At 41.4% G+C, this 22,181-nt stretch overlaps 1 protein-coding gene across 1 annotated transcript in view; it reads left to right on the top strand.

Annotated features, from left to right (window-relative positions):
* The window catches only part of LOC133985290 (myomegalin-like), a 39,737-nt gene that overhangs the window by 9,987 nt on the left and 7,569 nt on the right, over window positions 1–22,181 (top strand). The window contains exons 7-15 of the mRNA XM_062424884.1: window positions 12,129–12,406; window positions 13,961–14,125; window positions 16,905–17,189; window positions 18,063–18,194; window positions 18,664–18,783; window positions 19,426–19,615; window positions 20,111–20,235; window positions 20,365–20,499; window positions 21,240–21,344. Of these exons, the coding sequence (XP_062280868.1) occupies window positions 12,129–12,406; window positions 13,961–14,125; window positions 16,905–17,189; window positions 18,063–18,194; window positions 18,664–18,783; window positions 19,426–19,615; window positions 20,111–20,235; window positions 20,365–20,499; window positions 21,240–21,344 (1,535 nt within the window). The remainder of the gene's footprint in view (window positions 1–12,128; window positions 12,407–13,960; window positions 14,126–16,904; window positions 17,190–18,062; window positions 18,195–18,663; window positions 18,784–19,425; window positions 19,616–20,110; window positions 20,236–20,364; window positions 20,500–21,239; window positions 21,345–22,181) is intronic.

The raw sequence follows: 22,181 nt of genomic DNA, 5'->3' as shown, positions 1-22,181 counted from the left end.
TCCTTCCTTCTTCCTTCTTCCTTCCTTCCTTCCTCCCTCCTTTCCTTCCTTCCTTCTTCCTGAGAAGAAGTTGGGGCTGATGTCAGTTCTGCTGGTACTTTGTTCCAGTTGGGTAAAAGCTGCTTCACCATGTTTAGTCTGAACTCTGGGCTCCACTATCCGAGTCCTACTGGGTTTATATTCTAATACATACACATCAACAAAAAGCAGAAGAACAACTGGAATATTTCTCTCTTTTCTTCCTCATGCAGTTTGAATTTTCAGTGTCTTTTATTCGTCTTTTTGCTCATACATACACCGTTGTGTCAAGTCTCATTCCCCCCCCCCTTCGTCAGGCCCCTTAGCAACTCGTTAACGTGGTGATGTCATGTCATGCTGTGATGTCACCGCATTACCAAAACAACAGAGTCCTCTAGCGTCACCGTTCCTGCAGGGCAGAGCCGTGATTGGACGAACAACACCACCATCGTCCTCGCTCTGCTCCAAACCGCACCACTCATTAACCTTCCTGTCGGCCTCCCGGGTCAAATTGACCCCGTCTGTTTTGACTGTTCCTTCTTTCTTTCCCTCCTTCTCTATCTTTTCCTCTGTCCTTCTTTCCTACCTTCCTCTTTTCCTTTCTCTCTCCCTCCCTTCCTTCCTTCCTTCCTTCTTCCTTCCTCCGTTCCTTCCTTCCTTCCTTCCTCCATCCTTTCCTTCCTTCTTCTTTCCTCCCTTACTCATTTCCTTCCTTCTTCCTCCTTTCCTTCCTCATTCCCTTCCTTTCTCCCTCCCTCTCTCCTTCCTTCTTTCCTTCCCTCCTTCCTTTCCTTCCTTCTTCCTTCCTCCATTCCTTCCTTCCTTCCTTCCTCCCTCCTTTACTTCCTTCTTCCTCCCTTCCTTCCTTCCTTCCTTCCTTCCCTCCTTCCTTTCTCCCTCCCTCCTTTCCTTCCTCCCTTCCTTCCTTCTTTCCTCCCTCCCTCCTTCCCTCCTCCCTCCTTTCCTTCCTTCTTCCTTCCTCCGTTCCTTCCTTCCTTCCTTCCTCCCTCCTTTCCTTCCTTCTTCCTTCCTTCCTTACTCATTTCCTTCCTTTTCTCCCTCCCTCCCTCCTTCCTCCCTCCTTTCCTTCCTTCTTCCTTCCTCCCTCCTTTCCTTCCTTCCTTCCTCCCTCTTTTCCTTCCTTCTTCCTTCCCTCCCTCCTTTCCTTCCTTCTTCCTTCCTCCGTTCCTTCCTTCCTTCCTCCCTATCTCCTTTACTTCCTTCTTCCTCCCTTCCTTCCTTCCCTCCTTCCTTTCTCCCTCCCTCCTTTCCTTCCTCCCTTCCTTCCTTCCTTCTTTCCTCCCTCCCTCCTTCCCTCCTCCCTCCTTTCCTTCCTTCTTCCTTCCTCCGTTCCTTCCTTCCTTCATCCCTCCCTCCTTTCCTTCTTCCTTCCTCCCTTCCTCATTTCCTTCCTTCTTCCTCCCTTCCTTACTCATTTCCTTCCTTTCTCCCTCCCTCCCTCCCTCCTTCCTTCTTTCCCTCCCTCCTTCCTTCCTCCTTCCTTCCTTCTTCCTCCCTTCTTCCTCCTTTCCTTCCTTTCCTTCCTTCCATCCTCCTTATTTTCCTTCCTTCTTCCTTCTTCATCCCTTCCTTCCTTGACTCGAGGACAACAGGAGGGTTAATTAGTGCTGGGGAGTCGTGACCAGCAGGGAACACAGCTGATGTCCCAGCGAGGACCTTCACTGTCCAGCTGACCGCTCGGTTAATTAGGCAAACAAAAAAAAGAAAAAAGGGAGAGATGATGATGAAGAAGAGGAGGGAATAAAGCTAAAGGACAGAAGAGAGAGTGAGATGAGGACACAGAGTTACACAAGAGGGAGAAACAGTCTGACATCCTGCTGCAGGATGTTTGTTCCAATGATTTCTGGTTATTGTTAGAACTGTAGCAGCGATCGGCCTAAAGGAGGAAACGACATGTTGTCATTGATGCTGCATTCATGAAGGTTTTTATATATAGAGAGAGAAAGAGAGAGAGAGACTATCAATAAAGGAAATGATGATGTAAACACAGGAGGTCATTCTGGCTGCTATCATGAACTAAACTCACCTTTATTATTCATTTTAATAATTTTGCTCTTTGCACTATATTTATATAGACATAGATATAACTATAGATATAGATAGATAGATACAACTATGATATATATTATATTTAAATCATAGTATCTATATATATTTCTATAGTTATATCTCTATCCATATCTATATCTACATATCTATATCTACATCTATATCTTTATATCTATCCATTATCTATTAGCTTTGACCAAATGCTTGTTATTCCTCCTCTGATCCACACAAAACAATATAAATAAAACACACCATTATACTGGGAAGAAGAAAAACAAACAAACAATTTTATTTTGTTGTTCTTTTTTAATATTTTGAGCTAATTTAGATTTTAAAACTCAAAATAAAGACCCATTTTTTGACTAACTTAACTAACAACCAAAGATCTAAAAGCAAAACATATGTCACGTCCAGAAACAACAGGACCCCAGAGCAGACCAGAGACAAGGTTAAAAGGGTTTTAATAACAGGCAGAGTGGGGGTAGTGAGGGAGCAGTGGCTAGGTCTGAGGTAGGGTTCCAGGAAGGTTGGAGAGGGAATGTCCAGGAGAGGAAGGCAGTGCATGAGGACAGGGATCCAGGGGACAGAGGCAGGGTACCAGCAGGTGGGGAAGGCCAAAACTGTGGAGGGGACAGGAGAGAGGGGTTACAACAAATACTCTTCACTAGGCAAAAAACCACAAGAAGTACGGCCCAGCGTTACCACATGCGTAGCGGAACTATCTGGCGATGAATGGGAAGAAGAACCGGTCCTTGTTGAGGTGATTGAGGTCAGGTGTGGAGATCGATGATGATGATGAGATTGAGGCCAGGTGTGGAGAAGAACAGGCAGGGGAGGAACCAGGAGGCCACACACACACACACACACACACACACACACACACACACACACACACACACAGAGACAAAACACAGAGGGGACAAGACAGACAAGGAAACTCGGGTCACAGCTGGGGCAGCATAAATGTGAATTATTTTGCAGATGATGCTTTTGTTTCTAAGAAAGAAAGAAGTATTTATTCAGCTTGTTATTCTGCTTCAAAGTGGCCAAAAACTCGATTTAGTCAATTTTAAAGTTGAAGAAATATATTAACTTGCAGAGGAATTATCTTTTATATAGTAATCCCCATTTACTATTAACCCTCCTGTTGTCCTCGAGTCAAGGAAGGAAGGGGAGGAAGAAGGAAGGAAAGAAGAAAGGAAGGAAGGAAGGAAGGAAGGAAGGGAGGAAGAAGGAAGGAAAGGTGGGAGGAAGGAAGGAAGGAAGGAAGGAAGGAAGGAAGGAAGGAAGGAAAGGAGGGGAAGAAGGAAGGAAGGCAGGAAGATGGAAGGAAAGGAGGGAGGAAGGAAGGACAGGGAGAAGGAAGGAAAGGAGGGAGGAACGCAGGAAGAAGGAAGGAAAAGAAAAAAGCAAGGGAGGAAGGAAGGAAGGGAGGAAAGAAGGAAAGAGAGAGGGGAGGGAGAAAGGAATAGAGGAAGGGAGGAAGGAAGGAAAGAAGGACAGAGGAAAGAAGGAAAGTAATGGTGAGGAAAGAAAGACAGAAGGAGGGAGGGAGGAAAGAAGCAAGAGAGGAAGGAACGAATGAACGAAGGAAGGATGGAGGAAGGAAAGAAGGAGAGAAAGAGGGAGGGAGGAAGGACAGTCAAAACAGTCGGGGTCAATTTGACCCGGGAGGACGACACGAAGGTTTAAAGGACCATTTCATGCATTTTCTCACGTATCCCTCGTTGTATCCTGCTGAGGCTTTCAGATATCTATATTATTTATACTTATCTTATATGATATATTATATTTATTATAGTAAATATTTATAATTCAGTTTTTCTGGATCATCCACAGAGCTCCATGTGAAGTTTTTTTTTTTTGGGACTATTTTTTCAGTTCAAAAGTCGTGGAGCATGAGTAATTTCTAAAACTGCCTCTTCAGTCATTTTTGATTAAAGCTTTTTTTTGTCATGAATATTGTAAATAGTGTTTCTGGTCAGGTGTGTTTCAGGCTGCAGCTTAAAGTGCAGCTTGTGGCCGTTTCTTCTGGATGAGTGACGTTTGTCCTGGATGCTCAGTCACTTGTAACGCAGGACGAGAGACACCTTTTCCAGTTTCATGATGCAGCTGCATGATTTTTATATATATGAGTGATGAACAGAATCTAACAGCTGGATTAAAATAAGATTGTTTGTAGTAATATATGATGTTTAGTTAATGAGTTAAACAACAGTAGAGTAAACTGGATCACTGTTGTTGAGGAGAAAAGGTGTGAAGCTGGGGTCATCCCCCAATAAACAAACAATTAGAGAGGGACAGAGAGAGAGAGAGAGAGAGAGAGAGAGACAGAGAGAGAGAGAGAGAGAGAGAGAGAGAGAGAGAGAGAGAGAGAGGAGAGAGAGAGAGAGAGAGGGAGAGATATAGAGAGAGAGAGAGATGGAGAGATATGGAGAGAGAGAGAGAGAACAGGCAAAAATAGTGTGGGTCAGATGCAGTAAGACATCATGGAGGTCAGAACTGGGACTCTGAGAGAGAGAGAGAGAGAGAGAGAGAGAGAGAGAGAGAGAGAGAGAGAGAGAGAGAGAGAGACAGAGAGAGAGAGAGAGAGAGAGAGAGAGAGAGAGAGAGGCCTGCAGTAATCTAACATCATGTTGTTGCAGCACAGATGGCCGACCAGATGTGAAGGAGAATTATCGTGTTTTTCCACGACAGCCATCTCGTTTAGGAGGAAGTCCTTCTGATGCAGAGAGCTGGTGATGAGAAGGAGGAGGGGGATGAGGGGGGGATTGATGCATTAACATATGCATTAACTTATCTTTGATATGTTACGTGAACATAAAGCACAACAACATGAGGACGTTAATGGATCCAGAGGAGGCAAAAATCATCACAACACGCAGAAGCTTCTATGTAGTTTTAATACCAGTTTACAACTTACATAATCAGATTTTAAGAAAATAAAAACTTGTATAACTAGTAAATAGATTTAATTTTATTATCTTTTTTTTCCCAATATTTTGAGATAATGGAGATTTCAAAACTCAAAGTAAAGACCAATTTTTGAGCCATTTAACAAAAACACACGATGAAAATGATGATTCAGGTGTTAAACATGTAAAATGTGATTATTTTTCCTAAAAAAGTGAACCTTTAATGGTGTTAACATAACAACATAAATGACTCCTGGTATATAAGATAATATATACATACAGTATATAGAGTATAGTGTCGTACTAACATGAATGTAGATCTACATCCATGCTCCCAAGTGAGTTACATGATTATATAATTAGTTGGTGAATTGTTTCAGGCTATAAAATATAAAAAAAACGGTGTAACCATTTCCTTGAGCCTGAGCCGAAGCTCAAGAGAGATTAAATTTAATATGATTTAAGACAAAGAAAAGCAGCAAATTCTCAAATCTGAGACCCTGAAACTAACAAATATTGGCTTTTTTGCTATTAACCCTCCTGATGTCCTCGAGTCAAGGAAGGAAGAAGGAAGGAAGGGAGGGAGGGAGAGAGGGAGGGAGGGAGGGAGGAAGAAGGAAAAAGGAAGGAAGGACGGAGGAAAGAAGAAAGGAAGAAGGAAGGAAAGGAGGGAGGAAGGAAGGGAGGAAGGAAAGGAAAGAAAGGAAGGAAGGAAGGACGGAGGAAAGAAGGAAGGAAGGGAGGGAGGAAAGAAGGAAAGGAGGGAAGAAGGGAGGAAGAAGTAAGGAAAGGAGGGAGGAAGGAATGAGGAAGGGAAGAAGGAAGAGAGGAAGGAAGGATGGAGAAAGGAAAAGAGGAAGGGAGGAAGGAAGGAAAGAAGGACAAAGGAAAGAAGGAAGGGAGGAAGGACAGAAGGAAGGAAGAAAGAGAGAAGGAGGGAAGGAAGAAGGAAGGAAGGAAGGAAGGGAGGAAAGAAGGAACAGTCAAAACAGACGAGGTGAATTTGACCCCGGGAAATGACACAAAGGTTAAGAAAAAACTCATTTCCTATCATTCGATTCATTGTTTAATTAATTGCAGCTCTAATTACAACCGTTCATCTTCATTTAGTGGGATTTACTCACATGAGCTTGAAATGATGATTTAAATGTTCCCCCAAGGTGTGAGCTCATTTTAGCTCCTAAAAATACATATCTCTATATGACCCAGAAACCTTAAAATGACAGTACTGACAGATAATAATAATGATGTTAGGAAGCACAATTATTGTCTGTGATATAATAAACATACATTATGACTGTGTGTATATTGCACAGTGTGACTGCGCTGATGGCATAATGCTACTGAGGCTTTTGCTGGCTGCATTTGGCTCTGGGCATGTTGACATGGCTTCTAATCAGGTTAAGTTATTAAGACCTCGAATGGGGAGGGAAATAGGTCAGGAGCAGCTAAACGTGGAGAGAGAGAGAGAGAGAGAGAGAGAGAGAGAGGGGGGGGGAGGCAGAGAGAGAGAGAGAGAGAGAGAGAGAGAGAGAGAGAGAGAGAGAGAGCGAGGGAGAGAGAGAGAGAGAGAGGGGGACAGAGAGAGAGGGACAGAAAGAGAGAGAGAGAGAGAGAGAAGGACAGAGAGAGAGAGAGAGAGAGAGGGACAGAGAGAGAGACAGAGAGCAAGAGGGAGAGAGAGAGAGAGAGAGAGAGAGAGAGAGAGGGAGGGACAGAGAGAGACAGAGAGCAAGAGGGAGAGAGAGAGACAGAGAGAGAGAGAGAGAGAGAGAGACAGAGAGCAAGAGGGAGAGAGAGACAGAGAGAGAGAGACAGAGAGAGAGAGAGACAGAGAGAGAGAGAGACAGAGAGAGAGAGAGAGAGAGAGAGAGAGAGGGACAGAGAGAGAGAGAGAGAGAGAGAGAGGGGACCGAGAGAGAGAGAGAGAGAGAGAGGGACAGAGAGAGAGAGAGAGAGACAGAGAGCAAGAGGGAGAGAGAGATAGAGAGAGAGGAGAGAGAGAGAGAGAGAGAGGGACAGAGAGAGAGAGAGAGAGAGAGAGAGAAAACGTGAGAGGGAGCAGCAGAGCGATGCAGCTCAGCACACAGAGCATCACTTTGCTTCAGTGTATCTGCAGCAGCACATGATGCTGAACATCCAGCGCTGCCTCTGATCTCTATACGTAACATTTACTCATCATAAAGCTGATTTTGTGGACTCAGGATGACGATGCAGGTCTGACCCGAATCTGCTGCTTCTACTTTAGTATCAGCTCTGTTTTCCTTTTTTCTTCAAGCTAAAGCTGGATTTAAAGTTTTTTAGAGTTTCATCCTGAAGCTTCTTCTTCTTCTTCTTCTTCTTTCCACTTGGGAAGCATTTCCACATTTTCTAACTCCTCAGTGAACCCATGCACAAGAAGAACTACTCTTATCTATGAATTATAGAGTCGTGCATCAGAGTGGAAGCTCGCGTGTTTTTTGCGGATGACAGAAAACAGCACACACAAACAGCAGGAAGAAAGAGGAAGTGCTGCTTTGTGGACGATCACTCACTCAGCTTCTGTTTATCTCTTTTTCTGTGATGATCAGTGCAGCGTGAACGCACGAGCCCGCGGACCCGGACATCCGTTTATATATACGCACGTCCCTCTATTTCCTCCTCTCCTCCTCCTCTGTGTTGCTCTTTCATTACTACGTCTCTCCCTCAGGACTGCTGCTGCTGCTGCTGTGTGATTGCTGGTGGGATGAGAGGTTATGTCCTGGGAGCTAATAAGAAGCTTTCCTTTGAGGTTACTGTACAATTACAAAAAAAAGACTGATTTTAGGAGCAGAGAAAAGGGGCAGAAAAGAAGTTAAGCAGAATTGCAGATAAAGAAAGAGAGGAGAGAACTGCTGCAGGTCCTTTCAGGCAGCTGAGTCATGTTTTTGACTCAACACTGCCTCTAAATTTATGTTTTAGCATTTAAATTCCTCTTCATGCTTCACCTCATCAACTAAAAACTTATTATAGCTGCACTCAGGATCCAGTTTTCTTCTTTTTATGCTGTTTCGTGTCATCAAACTATCTCTAAATAAACTGGCTGGATCTCGCAGCAGATGCACAAATCCTTTAAATCTGCTGTGTGACATCTTTTGATAGTCTGGCTTCACTTTGCACCCCGAACACATGGTTATCGTGGCATTTTTGGCAAGCGTAGAATCAGATTTGGGATTTATTTGGGTTAGCACCTGTAGTCCCAGCTGAGAGTGTGTGAGTGTGTGTGTGTGTGAGTGTGTGTGCCACTGAAATCCAGCTCTCCGGGAAGCCCAAATCTAATCGGAGGATTTGCTCTGCTTTTCATCTAATCGGCCACACGCTCAGTCACTCCTCCTTCTCTTTATCCCTTGCTCACGCTCAGCCTGTCCACTGTACCTGCTGCCACACACACACACACACACACACACACACACACACACACACACACACACACACACAAACGCTGCAGGGTCAGGACCTTTACCACTAAGCTAATGAGACACGCTCTCCATTTCCTCTGGAGACACCGGAGAAGGGGGGAAAGTTTTTAAAAAGAGAAGACTGAAAGATTGAAGGAGGAGACGGGGAGATATGCTCAATCAGTAGTTCAGGAGGAGCAGAAGGAGGTGAAGGAGGTGAAGGAGGCTAATGGCTCCTCTGTGGAAGTCCATGCTGTCAAAGAGCAGCCCGCTGTACCGAGACTCTCTGTTCTCCTTCTCTCTGTGGGAGTGGAAAGCTCAGGAGAGAGAGCTGCTTCTGCTCAAGAGACACACGGACAGAGAGAGGAGAGCGCTGTTCACACAACTCGAAAAGTAAGACACAAAACTAAAGGAAATGTAGTCGCAGTTTATAGATTCAAAACGACATTACAGATGAGTTTTTTACATGGAGTCTGGGTTTGGTTAGCTTAGCTTAGCATAGTGACTGGAAGTAGAGGGAAACTGTTAGCCTGACTCTCTCTAAAGGGAACAAACCTCTAAATCTGTCTTATTTACAGACTTTTATTCTTTGTAAAATGTGTGGTTTTAGGTGGAGTTACATGCAGGAACTATTTGTTGTGCGTATCCATCCTCCGAGCTGTATGTGGTATATTAGAGAGCAGAGGGTTAGCACTCAGGTTTTGGTTGATAATAGTAACAAACTGGATCATTTCACTGTGATAACATGACTTCAGGAAGCTTCACACTGACTGTTGAGCAAGAAATGCATCACATAAGACATCACACACATTTATATTCATGTATGCATTAAAATAACAAGATTCTGCAGGTTATTTAGCAAGTCGATGAAGTCGAGATGAATTTGAGCCCTTTTAGATCACATCCTCTGTCATAAAGTGAATCTATTTAATAATCTATTTTTTTGTATTTTAATATTTAAATCCAGCCATCTTTTCTCCCTGTAATTCATTATTATATGTTATACTTCCTGCATGTTTGTGCTGTTTCCTGTCCTGAAATATGTCATGATACACAAGTTAGATCCTCTTAAAAAATGCTGTTTCATCCATCAAAACCAGTAGGGAAGGAAGGAAGGAAAGGAGGGTGGAAGGAAGGAAGGAAAGGAAAGAAGGAAGGGAGGAAGAAAGGAAGAAGGAAGGAAGGAAGAAAGGAAGAAGGAAGGAAGGAAGGAAGGAGGGAAGGAAGGAAGGACATTACTGTATGATGCAACGCAGCCAGTTAGAGCTCAGTGACTCTGCAGAGTGATGAACTATATTATATAATTTATCTGCACACATTAAACACAGCGAGGGCTTCAGAGTGAATTGACTTCTAGTTTTTGGCATCACTTCCACACTTCCTCTATGCAAAGCTAGACTGATACTGAGCTTTATATATATAAATGCAAAATAAAGGAAGGTTTATCATTTTAAGTTAAGAAAGAAGATTCATATAGGTGTTAATTTGATGTGATGGAAAATAAGATTAGATTGACTTTAATGGTAAAATGTTGATGTGAAAGTGTGTGTGTGTGTGTGTGTGTGTGTGTGTGTGTGTGTGTGTGTGTGTGTGTGTGTGTGTATACTGTTTATACTGTCTATACTGTGTGTGTGTGTGTGTGTGTGTGTGTGTGTGTGTGTGTGTGTGTGTGTGTGTGTGTGTGTGTGTGTGTGTGTGTGTGTGTGTGTGTGTGTGTACTGTTTATACTGTCTATACTGTGTGTGTCTGTGTGTGTGTGTGGGTGTGTACTGTCTATACTGTGTGTGTGTGTGTGTGTGTGTGTGTGTGTGTGTGTACTGCTTATACTGTGTGTGTGGGTGTGTACTGTCTATACTGTGTGTGTGTGTGTGTGTGTGTGTGTGTGTGTGTGTGTGTGTGTGTGTGTGTGTGTGTGTGTGTGTGTGTGTGTCTGTGTCTGTGTACTGTCTATACTGTCTTTACTGTGTGTGTGTGTGTGTGTGAGTGTGTGAGTGTGTGTGTGTGTGTATGTATGTATGTATGTGTGTGTGTGTGTGTGTGTGTGTGTGTGTGTGTGTGTGTACTGTTTATACTGTCTATACTGTGTGTGTCTGTGTGTGTGTGAGTGTATGTGTGTGTGTACTGTCTATACTGTCTATACTGTGTGTGTGTGTGTGTGTGTGTATATACTGTTTGTACTGTCTATACTGTGTGTGTGTGTGTGTGTGTGTGTGTGTGTGTGTGGGTGTGTGAGCCTGACATTGCTATACGAGCAACCTTCACCTCAGCATCTGTCACAGTTCATTAAATCAGCCGTAGAGTCGCTAACATGCTGCATGAAGCTCAGCGTGAATGAGGTCAGTTTAAATATAATCAGTTTGCTTTAACTCCTTATTTCTATTATGCTCATACATGCAATAATCTGCACCTGTGTTTGAGGTGTGTGTGTGTGTGTGTGTGTGTGTGTGTGTGTGTGTGTGTGTGTGTGTGTGTGTGTGTGTGTGTCACTAAGACGCTTTATATTGAGTAAAGCCTCAGCGAGTGTTTGGCAGAGGACAGAATCAGCAGCCAGGTGACTCTCACACACACACCTGGTTCTCTCTGCTCGTTAATCATTAATGCTCGTTATCCTTTAAGTCACAAGATGTCTAAAGCAGCTGTTCTCACATTCTCTTTATTTTGAGTTTTTACGGACTTTCATTTCTTTTTTTATGTTTCCATGCTTCAAAAATATGTTGTCTTCTCTTTCCAAGTGTGTAACTAAACCTTATTTTATCTAATATCAACGTATTTCTAACTGAATCAGTGTATTACCTATTACCTATGAGATAGTGTTAATAAATTGGTTAATGCATTAATGGAAAGCTGTGTTTTTGCCTCATATTTTCAGTACATTTTATTGTGCAAAAAACTGGCAGCAGGAAGATGTTTGTATAAAATATAAAATATAAGTTAGAAGGGAAAAGTTGCCCATACATGTCATAATAATAAAACATTTATTTTAGTATAGCATCTTTCACAGTAATATAAATCACCATAAAAACATGCAAACATTAAAAAACAAAGGCAATAAACGAGGTAGAAGCAAGAGTATCGATAAAAATCAGATTAAAACATAGAAGTATAATAAACAGGTCCGCAGTTGCTTTCTAACCCTCCTGTTGTCCTCGAGTCAAAGAAGGAAAGGAAGAATGGAAGGAAGGAAGGGAGGAAGGAAGGGAGGAAGAAAGAAGGAAATGAGGGAGGCAGGTAGGAAGTAAGGGAAGGAAGGAGGGAAGGAAGGAAAAGAGGAAGGGAGGAAGGAAGAAGAAGGAAATGAGGAAGGAAAGAAGGAAGGGAGGAAAGAAAGAGAGAAGGAGGGAGGAAGGACAGACGGTAGGAAGGAAGGAAGGAAAGAAAGAAAGAAGGAACGAAGGAAAGAAGGAGCAGTCAAAACAGACGGGGTCAATTTGACCCGGGAGGACGACACAAAGGTTAAGAGCTTCTAGCGAGTCTGATCGAGGGGCGAGAATTGAACTTTCACTCTGAAAACCTAAACCCTGAACATGACCTGAATAAGACTTGAATAAAGTAAATGTATAGACTTGACTGCATGTTAACTGTATATGTGTTTGTGTGTGTGTGTGTGTGTGTGTGTGTGTGTGTGTGTGTGTGTGTGTGTGTGTGTGTGTGTGTGTGTGTGTGTGTGTGTGTGTGTGTGTGTGTGTGTGTGTGTGTGTGTGTATTACAGGCTCAGTAAGGAGTTGCAGCAGAAAGACAAAATCATCGAGTCTCTCCGCACCAAACTAAACCAGCATCATCATCATCACCATCATCACGGCGGCCATCGCTCCACGACGCCCTGCAGCAGCCACGCCCTCTCCGAGACCACCGACCAATCGGATCGCATCTCCTACGTGTCCGATGAGCAGGGCTCGACCAATGAGGACCTGGAACTCTGCTCCGATGGAGACGGAGCCAGCGAGCTCGGACAGGAGGAGACGCAGACTTCTGCAAGAGGAGGAACAGGTGAAGATACGATGTTATTGTTCTGATGTCTGTTGTTTATTTATTGCACGTAAAAGAGAAAAAAATAGGAAGAAGAGAATTTAACCAATAAAAGAGAAATATGCAGGAGGAGCCTATAAAACACATAATGTAGGGGGGTCAATCAAACATGAGGCCCGTGGGCCAGAACCGGCCCGCTTTCCTTCCTGTCTTCTTTTCCTTCTTTCTTTCTTTACCTTCCTTCCTTCCTTCCTTCCTTCCTTCCTTCCTTCCTTCCTTCTTTCTTTACCTTCCTTCCTTCCTTCCTTCTTTCTTTACCTTCCTTCCTTCCTTCCTTCCTTCCTTCCACCTTTCCTTCCTCCCCTTTTTCCTTCCTTCCTTTCTTCCTTCCTTCCTTCCTTCCTTCCTCCCTCCCTCCCATTTATCCTTCCTTCTTTTCCTTCCTTCCTTCCTTCCTTCCTTCCTTCCTTCCTTCCTTCCTTCCTTCATTCCTTCCTTCCTTCCTTCCTTCCTTCCTTCCTGAACTAAGAACGGTGACAGTTAACAGATGCATGTAATATATAATATATAATATATAGGGAGAGCGATTAGGATGTTGCATTACTTAATTGATCCAGAAAGAACAGTTAATGGTTAATTTCTTAAATGATTTTTTTTAATATGATCTGGTAAACAGAGAGGAATCTAAGTGAAAGTTTAGAGAAACTAGTCCTGGGAAATGTGATGTAGAGATTATTGGCTATTTCACCAAAAGTATGTATGTGGTATTTTCCTGATTCAACCCTAACACCAACAAGCCAGAACGTATTATCACCCAGCATCAGTGTTAGACCTCACCGGTGCTTTGGTGGTTGAATGGGAGCAAATCTGGCCATAAGGTAAAAAACCCAAGTTATAATAAACCTAAATGATCCTTTAATAGTCAAGTCAATACACATTTTATTTATAAAGCACATTTCATCCACAAGGTAAACTCAATGTGCTTCATAACAAATAAGTCAGTGCAAGATAAACAAGTCCAATCGAACACACACAAACAAACGTGCACACACCTATACACACACACACACACACACACCTAACCAAACACTGTCATAAAAAGAAAAGATTTTAACCTGCTTTTAAAAATGGTCACCTGATGTGAGGCACCTCTGACTATTTCAGGCTATTCCACCTGCGTGGGGCATAAACACAACAAGCTGCCTCCCCTTCCTCAGTATTAACTAGATTTCTGCTGCTTGTGTATCTGAGGGTTCTTGCTGATGTGTAACTGATGAGCATGTCTGTTATGTACTGACGTGTGAGGCCATTTAAAGCTTTATAAACCAGGAGGAGGACTTTGAAATCAATTATAAGCCTCAATGTCTCTCCTCTCCTCTCCGTTCATAATCAGAATTAATTAGAAATGTCTGAAATAAATGTGCTGCTGTGGGTATAAGAGGTGAAACACACACACACACACACACACACACACACACACACACACTCACACACACACACACACACACACACACACACACACACACACACACAGCTCCATCATTCATCTCCTTTTCCGACCATTTTCCTTTCCAGATTGTCACTCTCTCAGTGGCAGCCTGTCCCGCCATCCGTCTGTCCCTCCATCCATCACCTCCTCATCCCACAGAACCCAGTCCTGCCTCAGCATGCAGTACCCCGGCCCCCCCGGCCCCCCCGGCCCCCCCCTCAGAGCTGCTGCAGACCTGCACAGTCACACAGGTAGGAGGAGGCTGCAGGGAGACAAAACTACAACTCTCCTTTATGTTACAAATCAAACATATCTTTATATTTCTGCACATTTAAGAGTCAGTGATAAATAAGTATTGGCAAGATGATGAATTCAATATCTTAAAATAGTTTTAAAAGCAGCATCAGGTTTGTTAAACGTACATTTAGTATTTTTGTTGGTTTTATATAATTTGAAATGACATTTGCACCATTTTTTACCAAAAGTAAGACTGAATGCTCCTGAAAATGTCAAATGGTGTAACCACAAAATAATGATACATATTACATATTTTATCACCTACAGTGTATTTAAGTGGACTTATACTAATAATGACTTCATTTAAAACATGTAAATGTTTCCTGATCTCCATGGTAACCAGAGTAAATGTAATATTTAGAACAATTGTATTCCATTACCTTTATTTAATATAAAGTTATAATGTAAGATCATGCCAAACTAGTTGATATGGTGTTTTATTGACAATTTACTGTTTTTAAGCAAGTTGAATTATTTGGTACAAAGTTTTTATGGTTACACCACTTAGACATTTTTGCCATAATCCTCTAATATATTCTCTCTAAATGGATTAAAAGCAGAATGTGTGCAATTATTCATACATTTATTTTCACATTTTAACCCTTTAAATTTAAACTAAACCACATGGACACAAAAAAACAACAAAATTACACAGTTTTATAAGTTATAAATTATGTCAAAAACATCCTCATAGAGCGGAATCACCCTTTAAAAAATGTAATATAATATTCATCTCTAAAGTGCAGATTTCTCCTTCATCTGCTTCATGTTGTCCATCTTCATCCATCTTTGTATCCTGTGGTTTTATTTTACTCTTCCTTCCTTCTTTTCCTTCCTTCCTTCCTTCTTTTCCTTCCTTCCTTCCTTCCTTCCTTCCTTCCTTCCTTCCTTCCGTCCTTCCTTCCTTCCTTCCTTCCTTCCCTTCCTTCCTTTCTCCTTCTCCTCCTTCTCTCAGCTCCAGCCCCAGTCTTCACCTCCTCTCCCCCCTACCACCACCACCACCCTCCTCCTCCTCTTCCTCCTCACCTTTCCTCCTCCTCTGCCGCCACCCAGCGGGCGCCCTTTCCCTTCCACCCCGACCCCTCCACCCGTCGAACCCGTTACCAAGGCAACGGGGGATTGGGTTTCTCCATGGCGGAGGTGCATCAGGAGCTGCAGATGTTGCAGAGGCAGCTGGGAGACAGTGACAGTGCGTCTGCATCGAGTGTTTTTAGACTTTATGAGTTTGTGTGTTTAAAATAATCCTAACATGAACTAATCGTGTGTTTTTAAGCTCTATAATAACGTGCAGCGTCACAAAGAGAGAGAGAATCTGAGGAAGAAAATATTTTTTTTAAATCACTTCATCATTTTAAAGGAAGGAAGGAAAGAAAGAAGGAAGGTAGATGGACAGACTGAGGTGAATTATATCAACTGATGCTCTTAATATTTATATTTATATATTTATAAACTTCATAAAAGTAGAATGTATAGGAGAGCTGTTGTATTGCATTGAATTAGATTTATATAGATAGATAGATAGATAGATAGATGGATGGATGGATGGATGGATGGATGGATGGATGGATGGATGGATGGATGGATGGATGGATGGATAGATAGATAGATAGATAGATAGATAGATAGATAGATAGATAGATAGATAGATAGATAGATAGATAGATAGATAGATAGATAGATAGATAGATAGATAGATAGATAGATGTATACATGGTGAGGTGTAGCAGTAGTAATAGTATATATGCAGTTATATTGTTTACATTATATTTATATATTCATCACATTCACAGTTTATTAGATAAACTAGAGAAATGAAAGAGAAAAGTGACGTTTTATTTGACTTTGGATGATGACTAAGGGATTGTTATAGAGAAGCTGGTGCATGTCTATGTGTGCTAAATACCACTAGGGGGCGCCAAAGTAATGAATTTGATCCACTATGCAAAGGAGGAATAATTTACATCCTCTGCTGAAGAAAATAACTCTTTTTCCAAAAATCCTTTTATTGAAATGAATCACCAGAGAACATGTTGGCCTGGTGTTGAATACATTTAGTTGTGACATACTGAACTTATAACATAATAAGGAGCTTTTGTGTTCTCTTTTTCTCCGTTATCCACTTTAGAAAACACACATTTTTAATCAATTTTACAGTCAAATCATTGTTTGAATCAGCTGCAGACTTTCCTCATTAATGCTGCAAATGTTTACATCCATGTTTCTGTTATTTAGTCAAGTGTATCTACCTCATCATTACTATCCCACCATGAACTACAGCTAGTGATGCTCATGAGTCTGCAGCATGAACTGAGAGTCGACCGTCTCTAATAATCCACTTCATCTCCTCTCCTCTCCTCTTCTCTTCTCTCCTCTTCCCTCCATCCTCTCTTCGCCTTTATCTTTAACACTCTGTACTTTTCTCTCTCATTAAATAACTCAACACTTAATGAAGTCAGAGCGCTCCGGCCTGACAGCTGGAGGAGGATTTGCTGTTATCTTTTAACACTGACGATGATGATGATGATGAAGGAAGGAAGGAGATTTGAGAGATTTCCTTCAGCTGATTAACAAACTCATTCTCTCCATCCCTCCTTGTCTTTATTACTGTGTGTGTAAGAGGAAGCAGTGTGTTATCTGACTAACCATTTCCAGCTCGTCTGCAGTGTTTTCCCTTTTTAAAAACCCATATTTTACTTTATTTACTCATTTCCATCCCTCCGTCTCCTCCTGCAGGGTTCTCCACCCCTCAGTCCAAACCTCTGCAGGGTTTGCCGTTGTTGTCCCAGCAGCAGACGGACTCTTCTGGCTTCCTGCCCTTCTCCTACCACGGATACCAGCCGTCTCCTTTCAGCAGCGCCGCCAGCAGCAGCCTGGACGCCAGCCTGGCCATGAAGGCCGGCGCCAGCCTGCTGGAGAGCAGTGCATTGTGGGATATGGCGTACGGTACACGGTCGATGAGAGTTGGAGCTGACCTGTCGTCAGGATCCTCCGGTTACCAGTCAGGAACCAGCCACACAGGTAGAGACGATGCTGAAGGGTTAAAGATATTTATTTTTTATTTTTTATTTTTTATTTTTTATTATTGTTATTATTATTTTATGTATGTATTTATTTATTTATTTTTTTTTATTATTATTATTATTATTATTATTATTATTATTATTATTATTATTATTATTATCTGTATTATTATTATTATTATTACCTTTATTATTATTATTATTGTTATTATTATCTTTAGTTATTATCTTTATTATTATTATCTTTTTTATTCTTATTCTTCTTAGTATTATTATTATTATCTTTATTGTTATCATTATTATTATTTTCATTATCATTAATAGTATTATTATTATTATTAGTTATTATTAGTGTTTTACATTTTAAACAATAACACATGAGTACATTAAGTAAAAGTCAACAATATGTATTAAAAAAGACAAGCCATTAAAACAAATAAGAAGAAATGAAAGTTAAAAAGATTTTTAAGAAATGAAACAAAAGATGTCTCACTCGACTTGGTTTTTGCATTACCGCAAAACAATCCTGTAACTGTGACAACAAGAAAAGCTGGATTTATAAGTGAGTGTAAATAAGCATCTGAAAATGAAGAACAATCAATCACAATGAGTCCAAAACAAAGATATTTAATTTACAGTGATATGAAACAGAGAAAAGCAGCAAATCCTCACATTTAAGAAGCTGAAACTATAATTATTATTAATATAAAATGTACTTAATAAATGACATAAACAGGGAATGAATCATGAAATAGTTGGTGTTTAATGAATCTGTTAAGTTTTCCAGCAGACTGTAGGACGTATTTTGTAGTAGTTTGCAGTAAACTGTGTAAAAAGAGATTAAAAACTGAACCTGTGTTTGTGTTTCCAGGTTCGGACCTGATGAAGGAACATCTGAGAGAAATCCGCAGTCTGAGAGAAAGACTGGAAGACTCGATCCAGACCAACGACCGCCTCCGTCAGCAGCTGGAGGAGAGACTGGCTCGCACCGCCACTGAGAAAGGTAACAATACATTCATAATAATAATAGTAATAATAATCATCATCATACACATAAAAGCCTGTAACAAGCATTAATGTAACATGAGACGGAAAATAAAACACTTAATAAAAGTAATAGAAATGAGATCAATTAAAGTGAAAATACAATGACACCTCTTTATAAGTTTATAATTAATCAATGAATGTAGATAGATAGATAGATAGATAGATAGATAGATAGATGGATAGATAGATAGATAGATAGATAGATAGATAGATAGATAGATAGATAGATAGATAGATAGATAGATAGATAGATAGATAGATAGATAGATAGATAGATAGATAGATAGATAGATAGATAGATAGATTTTTATTTGACATTTACTGCCTCATAATTATTCAGCATGAGTGAATATGAATAAAAATCCTCCTCTTCCTCCTCCTCCTCCTCCTCCTCCTCCTCCTTCCTCCTCCTCCTCCTCCTGCAGGAGCTCCCACCAACATCTACATCCAGGGTCTGGATTCAGTTGGTCAGCTGTCCAGTGAGATGCGGCTGCTGAAAGAAGAAAACATCAGTCTGCAGAACCAGCTGAAGCAAACAGAGAAAGGTACAAACATCAAACATCTGCAGATATAAACCCAGGCGGGGAGTTCCGGTCCTCTGAAATGAGGCCAACGCGGAAGTCGGAAGTAACTTAAAACTGCATTCTATCAAAAGGCCACCAGGGGGCGACCGTTTTGGTGTCAAAAGGACTTCCGTCTCTATACAAGTCAATGGAGAATTCACCAACTTCTCACTTGATTTCTAACCTCAGTAAACGTTTTCAAAATGTGTTTATGGTCTCAATCGCTAGTTTAAAGCCTTCTTCAATGCAGTATGATGTTCATTTGGGACATTTTGGCCTCCCTGATTTTATATGTGACGATAAAGCAGGGTATGCATTAGGGCGTGGCTATGTCGTCATTGACAGGTTGATTGGTTCACAGGTTCAGGAGGGCGCCTCATGCTCCTCCTGATGCCCATATAAGTAGAATCCATGTTTTTATTTTTCCCAGCATGCACCTGAAATTTTCAAGATGGCGCTGCTCAGATCCGATACTATTGGCCTCCGAGCAGCAGTCCACAAAACAATGGGTGACGTCACGGCTGTTACGTCCATTATATATACAGTCTATGTATAAAACACATCATTTCTAACATCGTCCTGTGATTCCTGATGAGACGCTCTTTGTTCCTCCTCCTCCTGCAGAGGGCAGTAAGGAGGCGGAGCAGCTGAGGGAGGCGGCCATGCTGGATCGAGCTCGGCTGAAGGAGGCGGAGCTGGAGGCGGAGAGATGGGCGGAGCAGAGCAGGAAGCTGCAGGCGGATGCTGAAGCTCAGAGTCAAGAGATCACACAGATGAAACAGGAGAGACTGAAGAACCAGGAGAACATCAACAGGTCTGAGTCTCTACTTTATCTCTGAGAGGAAGAGCAGTTTGGTACCATGACAGGAAATATGTAGGAAAAAACAACATCAAAGGGTTTACTAATTAAAGAGCATCAAACATATCATGAAATCTATTTATAGGGCGTTTTATATCAAGTATTGGTTCTCATTAATACATATTATCTATAGAAAATGATTTGAAACTAAAAGCTTATTCAAAGACTCATCACTCATTCATCAGTTGCTTCATTTAAAAAGAGTCAAATACAACAATTAAAGCTTAAATAACATGTTATTTGTTGTATTATTCATATAAAAAGAGTCACATACAACAATTAAAGCTTAAATAACATGTTAATTGATGTATTTTTCATATAAAAGGAGCCAGATATGACAATAAAAGCATAAATAACTTGTGATTTGATGGATTCTTCATTTAAAAAAAGAATCAAATACAACAATAAAAAGCTTAAATAACATATTATTTGATGTGTGTGTGTTGACAGGCTGCAGCATGAGGTGAGTGTCCTGCAGCAGCAGCTGTGTGAGAGCCGCAGTCTGCTCTGCTCGCTGCAGTGTGAGCTGCAGGTTTACCACAGAGTGTGCGGAGTGTCCCTGAACGCATCGTCAGGTAAGACTCATCAGCAAACTCCTGACAAACTACTTTCTGTTTGTTCACCTGGAGATCAGCAACAAACGTCTCTGCATCCTGGAGAGATAAAAAGCATCTTTACTGAAGTGTGTGTTTGTTTCTGAGCAGCTCAGACTGGTGACATCATCCAGCCAGGTGAACACACTGCGACCTTTGACCCCAGAGAGCTTCACATCCAGCTGGAGCAGCAGCTGAGCGGACAGACGGACGCACAGCCTCGAGCCCGGAGACAACTCTTCAACGGTCAGTATGATGCAGCTTCATGTTTAGAGCTTAGTAACAAAGAAGAGTCGGCAGGATGAGCAATTTAAAAATATGTTTAAACTAGTTTTAAAAGCAGCATCAGGTTTGTTAAACCTTCGTGTCGTCCTCCCGGGTTGACTGTTCCTTCTTTCCTTCCTTCCTTCCTTCCTTCCTTCCTTCCTTCCTTCTTTCCTTCCTCTCTCTTTCTTCCCTTCCCTCTGTCCTTCCTTCCCTCCTTCCTTCCTTCCTCTGTCCTTCTTTCCTTCCTTCCTTCCTTCCTTCCTTCCTCCTTTCCTTCTTTCCTTCCTCTCTCCCTCCTTCCTTCCTTATTTCTTCCCTCCCTCCTACCTTCCTTCCTTCCTTCCTTCCTTCCTTCCTTCTACCTTCCTTCTTCCTCCCTTCCTCCCTCCTTTCCTTCCTTCTTCTTTCCTTACTCCCTACTTTCCTTCCTTCCTTCTTCCTTCCTTCCTTCCTCCCTCCTTTCCGTCTTTCTTCCTCCCTTCCTTTCATTCTACCTTCTTTCTTCCTCCATTCCTCCCTCCTTTCCTTGCTTCTTCCTTTTTTTCACATTTTTACCCCTTTAAATTTGACTAAACCACATGAACACTAAACAAACCTCACTAACCCTTTTATAAACATTATATTTTATTACTCTATGAGCTGTGTCTTTACTAAAATCTGAATTAAACGTCTGAATAACAGTGAAAGCAGCTCTAATGGAAACTTTTCTCTCTCCACAGACAACGTTCCTTCCCCTCCTGTGAGAGATACGGGACTCATCAGTCCTTCCTCTCCGCTGCACACTGCTCTCAAACCTGCAGGTGGCGCCAGAGCTGCAGACAAAGGTGAGAAAAGACTCGACTTTACTGCTGTTATACATAATATAAATCTAAACCTCTGAGGATGAGGTGGGATTTTTTTTGCTTTTTTCCCCTACAAATTAATTCCAGTCGCTTCTAGTTTAATGTTTTTTCTTTTGGTGTCAAGCTGCTGTAAAGATCAGGCTGTAATTTAACCTTCGTGTCGTCCTACTTACTGCATCTGACCTCCATGATGTCTTACTGCATCTGACCTCCATGATGTCTTACTGCATCTGACCTCCATGATGTCTTACTGCATCTGACCTCCATGATGTCTTACTGCAACTGACCCCCACTATTTTTACCGTTTACCTTTTTACCACTTCCTTCCTTCCATCCTTCCTTACATCCATCCTTCCTTCCTTCCATCCATCCTTCCTTCCTCCCTCCTTTCCTTCCTTCTTCCTCCCTTCTTTCCTTGACTCGAGGACAACAAGAGGGTTAAAATGTTTTCAGCTCTTCCCAGTGTATTTTTATTTCTTTTCCAGCCTTTATTAGTAACAGTTAATTGTTTGTGACTATTATTTGAATACCAGCTTTTAGGATTTATTTATTGACAGCTTACACCTGATCCATGCATTTTAAATCCTGCATTAATTAACACTGTTTATTCTCTTTTATTTAGAAGATAGTATTTTTTTTAAACTATTATCAGGTTTCTATTTATCCTTTTAGAGAGTTTTTTATTTATCTTCCAGTCTGTTTGAATCTGCTGTCAGTCCCAAGTTAACATTACCTCATATTGATCCTGCTAAATGTCTTCTATGACTATATAATAATATATATAATAACTTTTTATATATAGAATTAATAGAAATCCGC

Source organism: Scomber scombrus, chromosome 8 (assembly GCF_963691925.1).
Source record: "Scomber scombrus chromosome 8, fScoSco1.1, whole genome shotgun sequence".
NCBI lineage: Eukaryota > Metazoa > Chordata > Actinopteri > Scombriformes > Scombridae > Scomber > Scomber scombrus.
The sequence above is the reverse complement of the archived record's forward strand: the minus strand, read 5'-3'. Positions and strand labels throughout refer to the sequence as shown.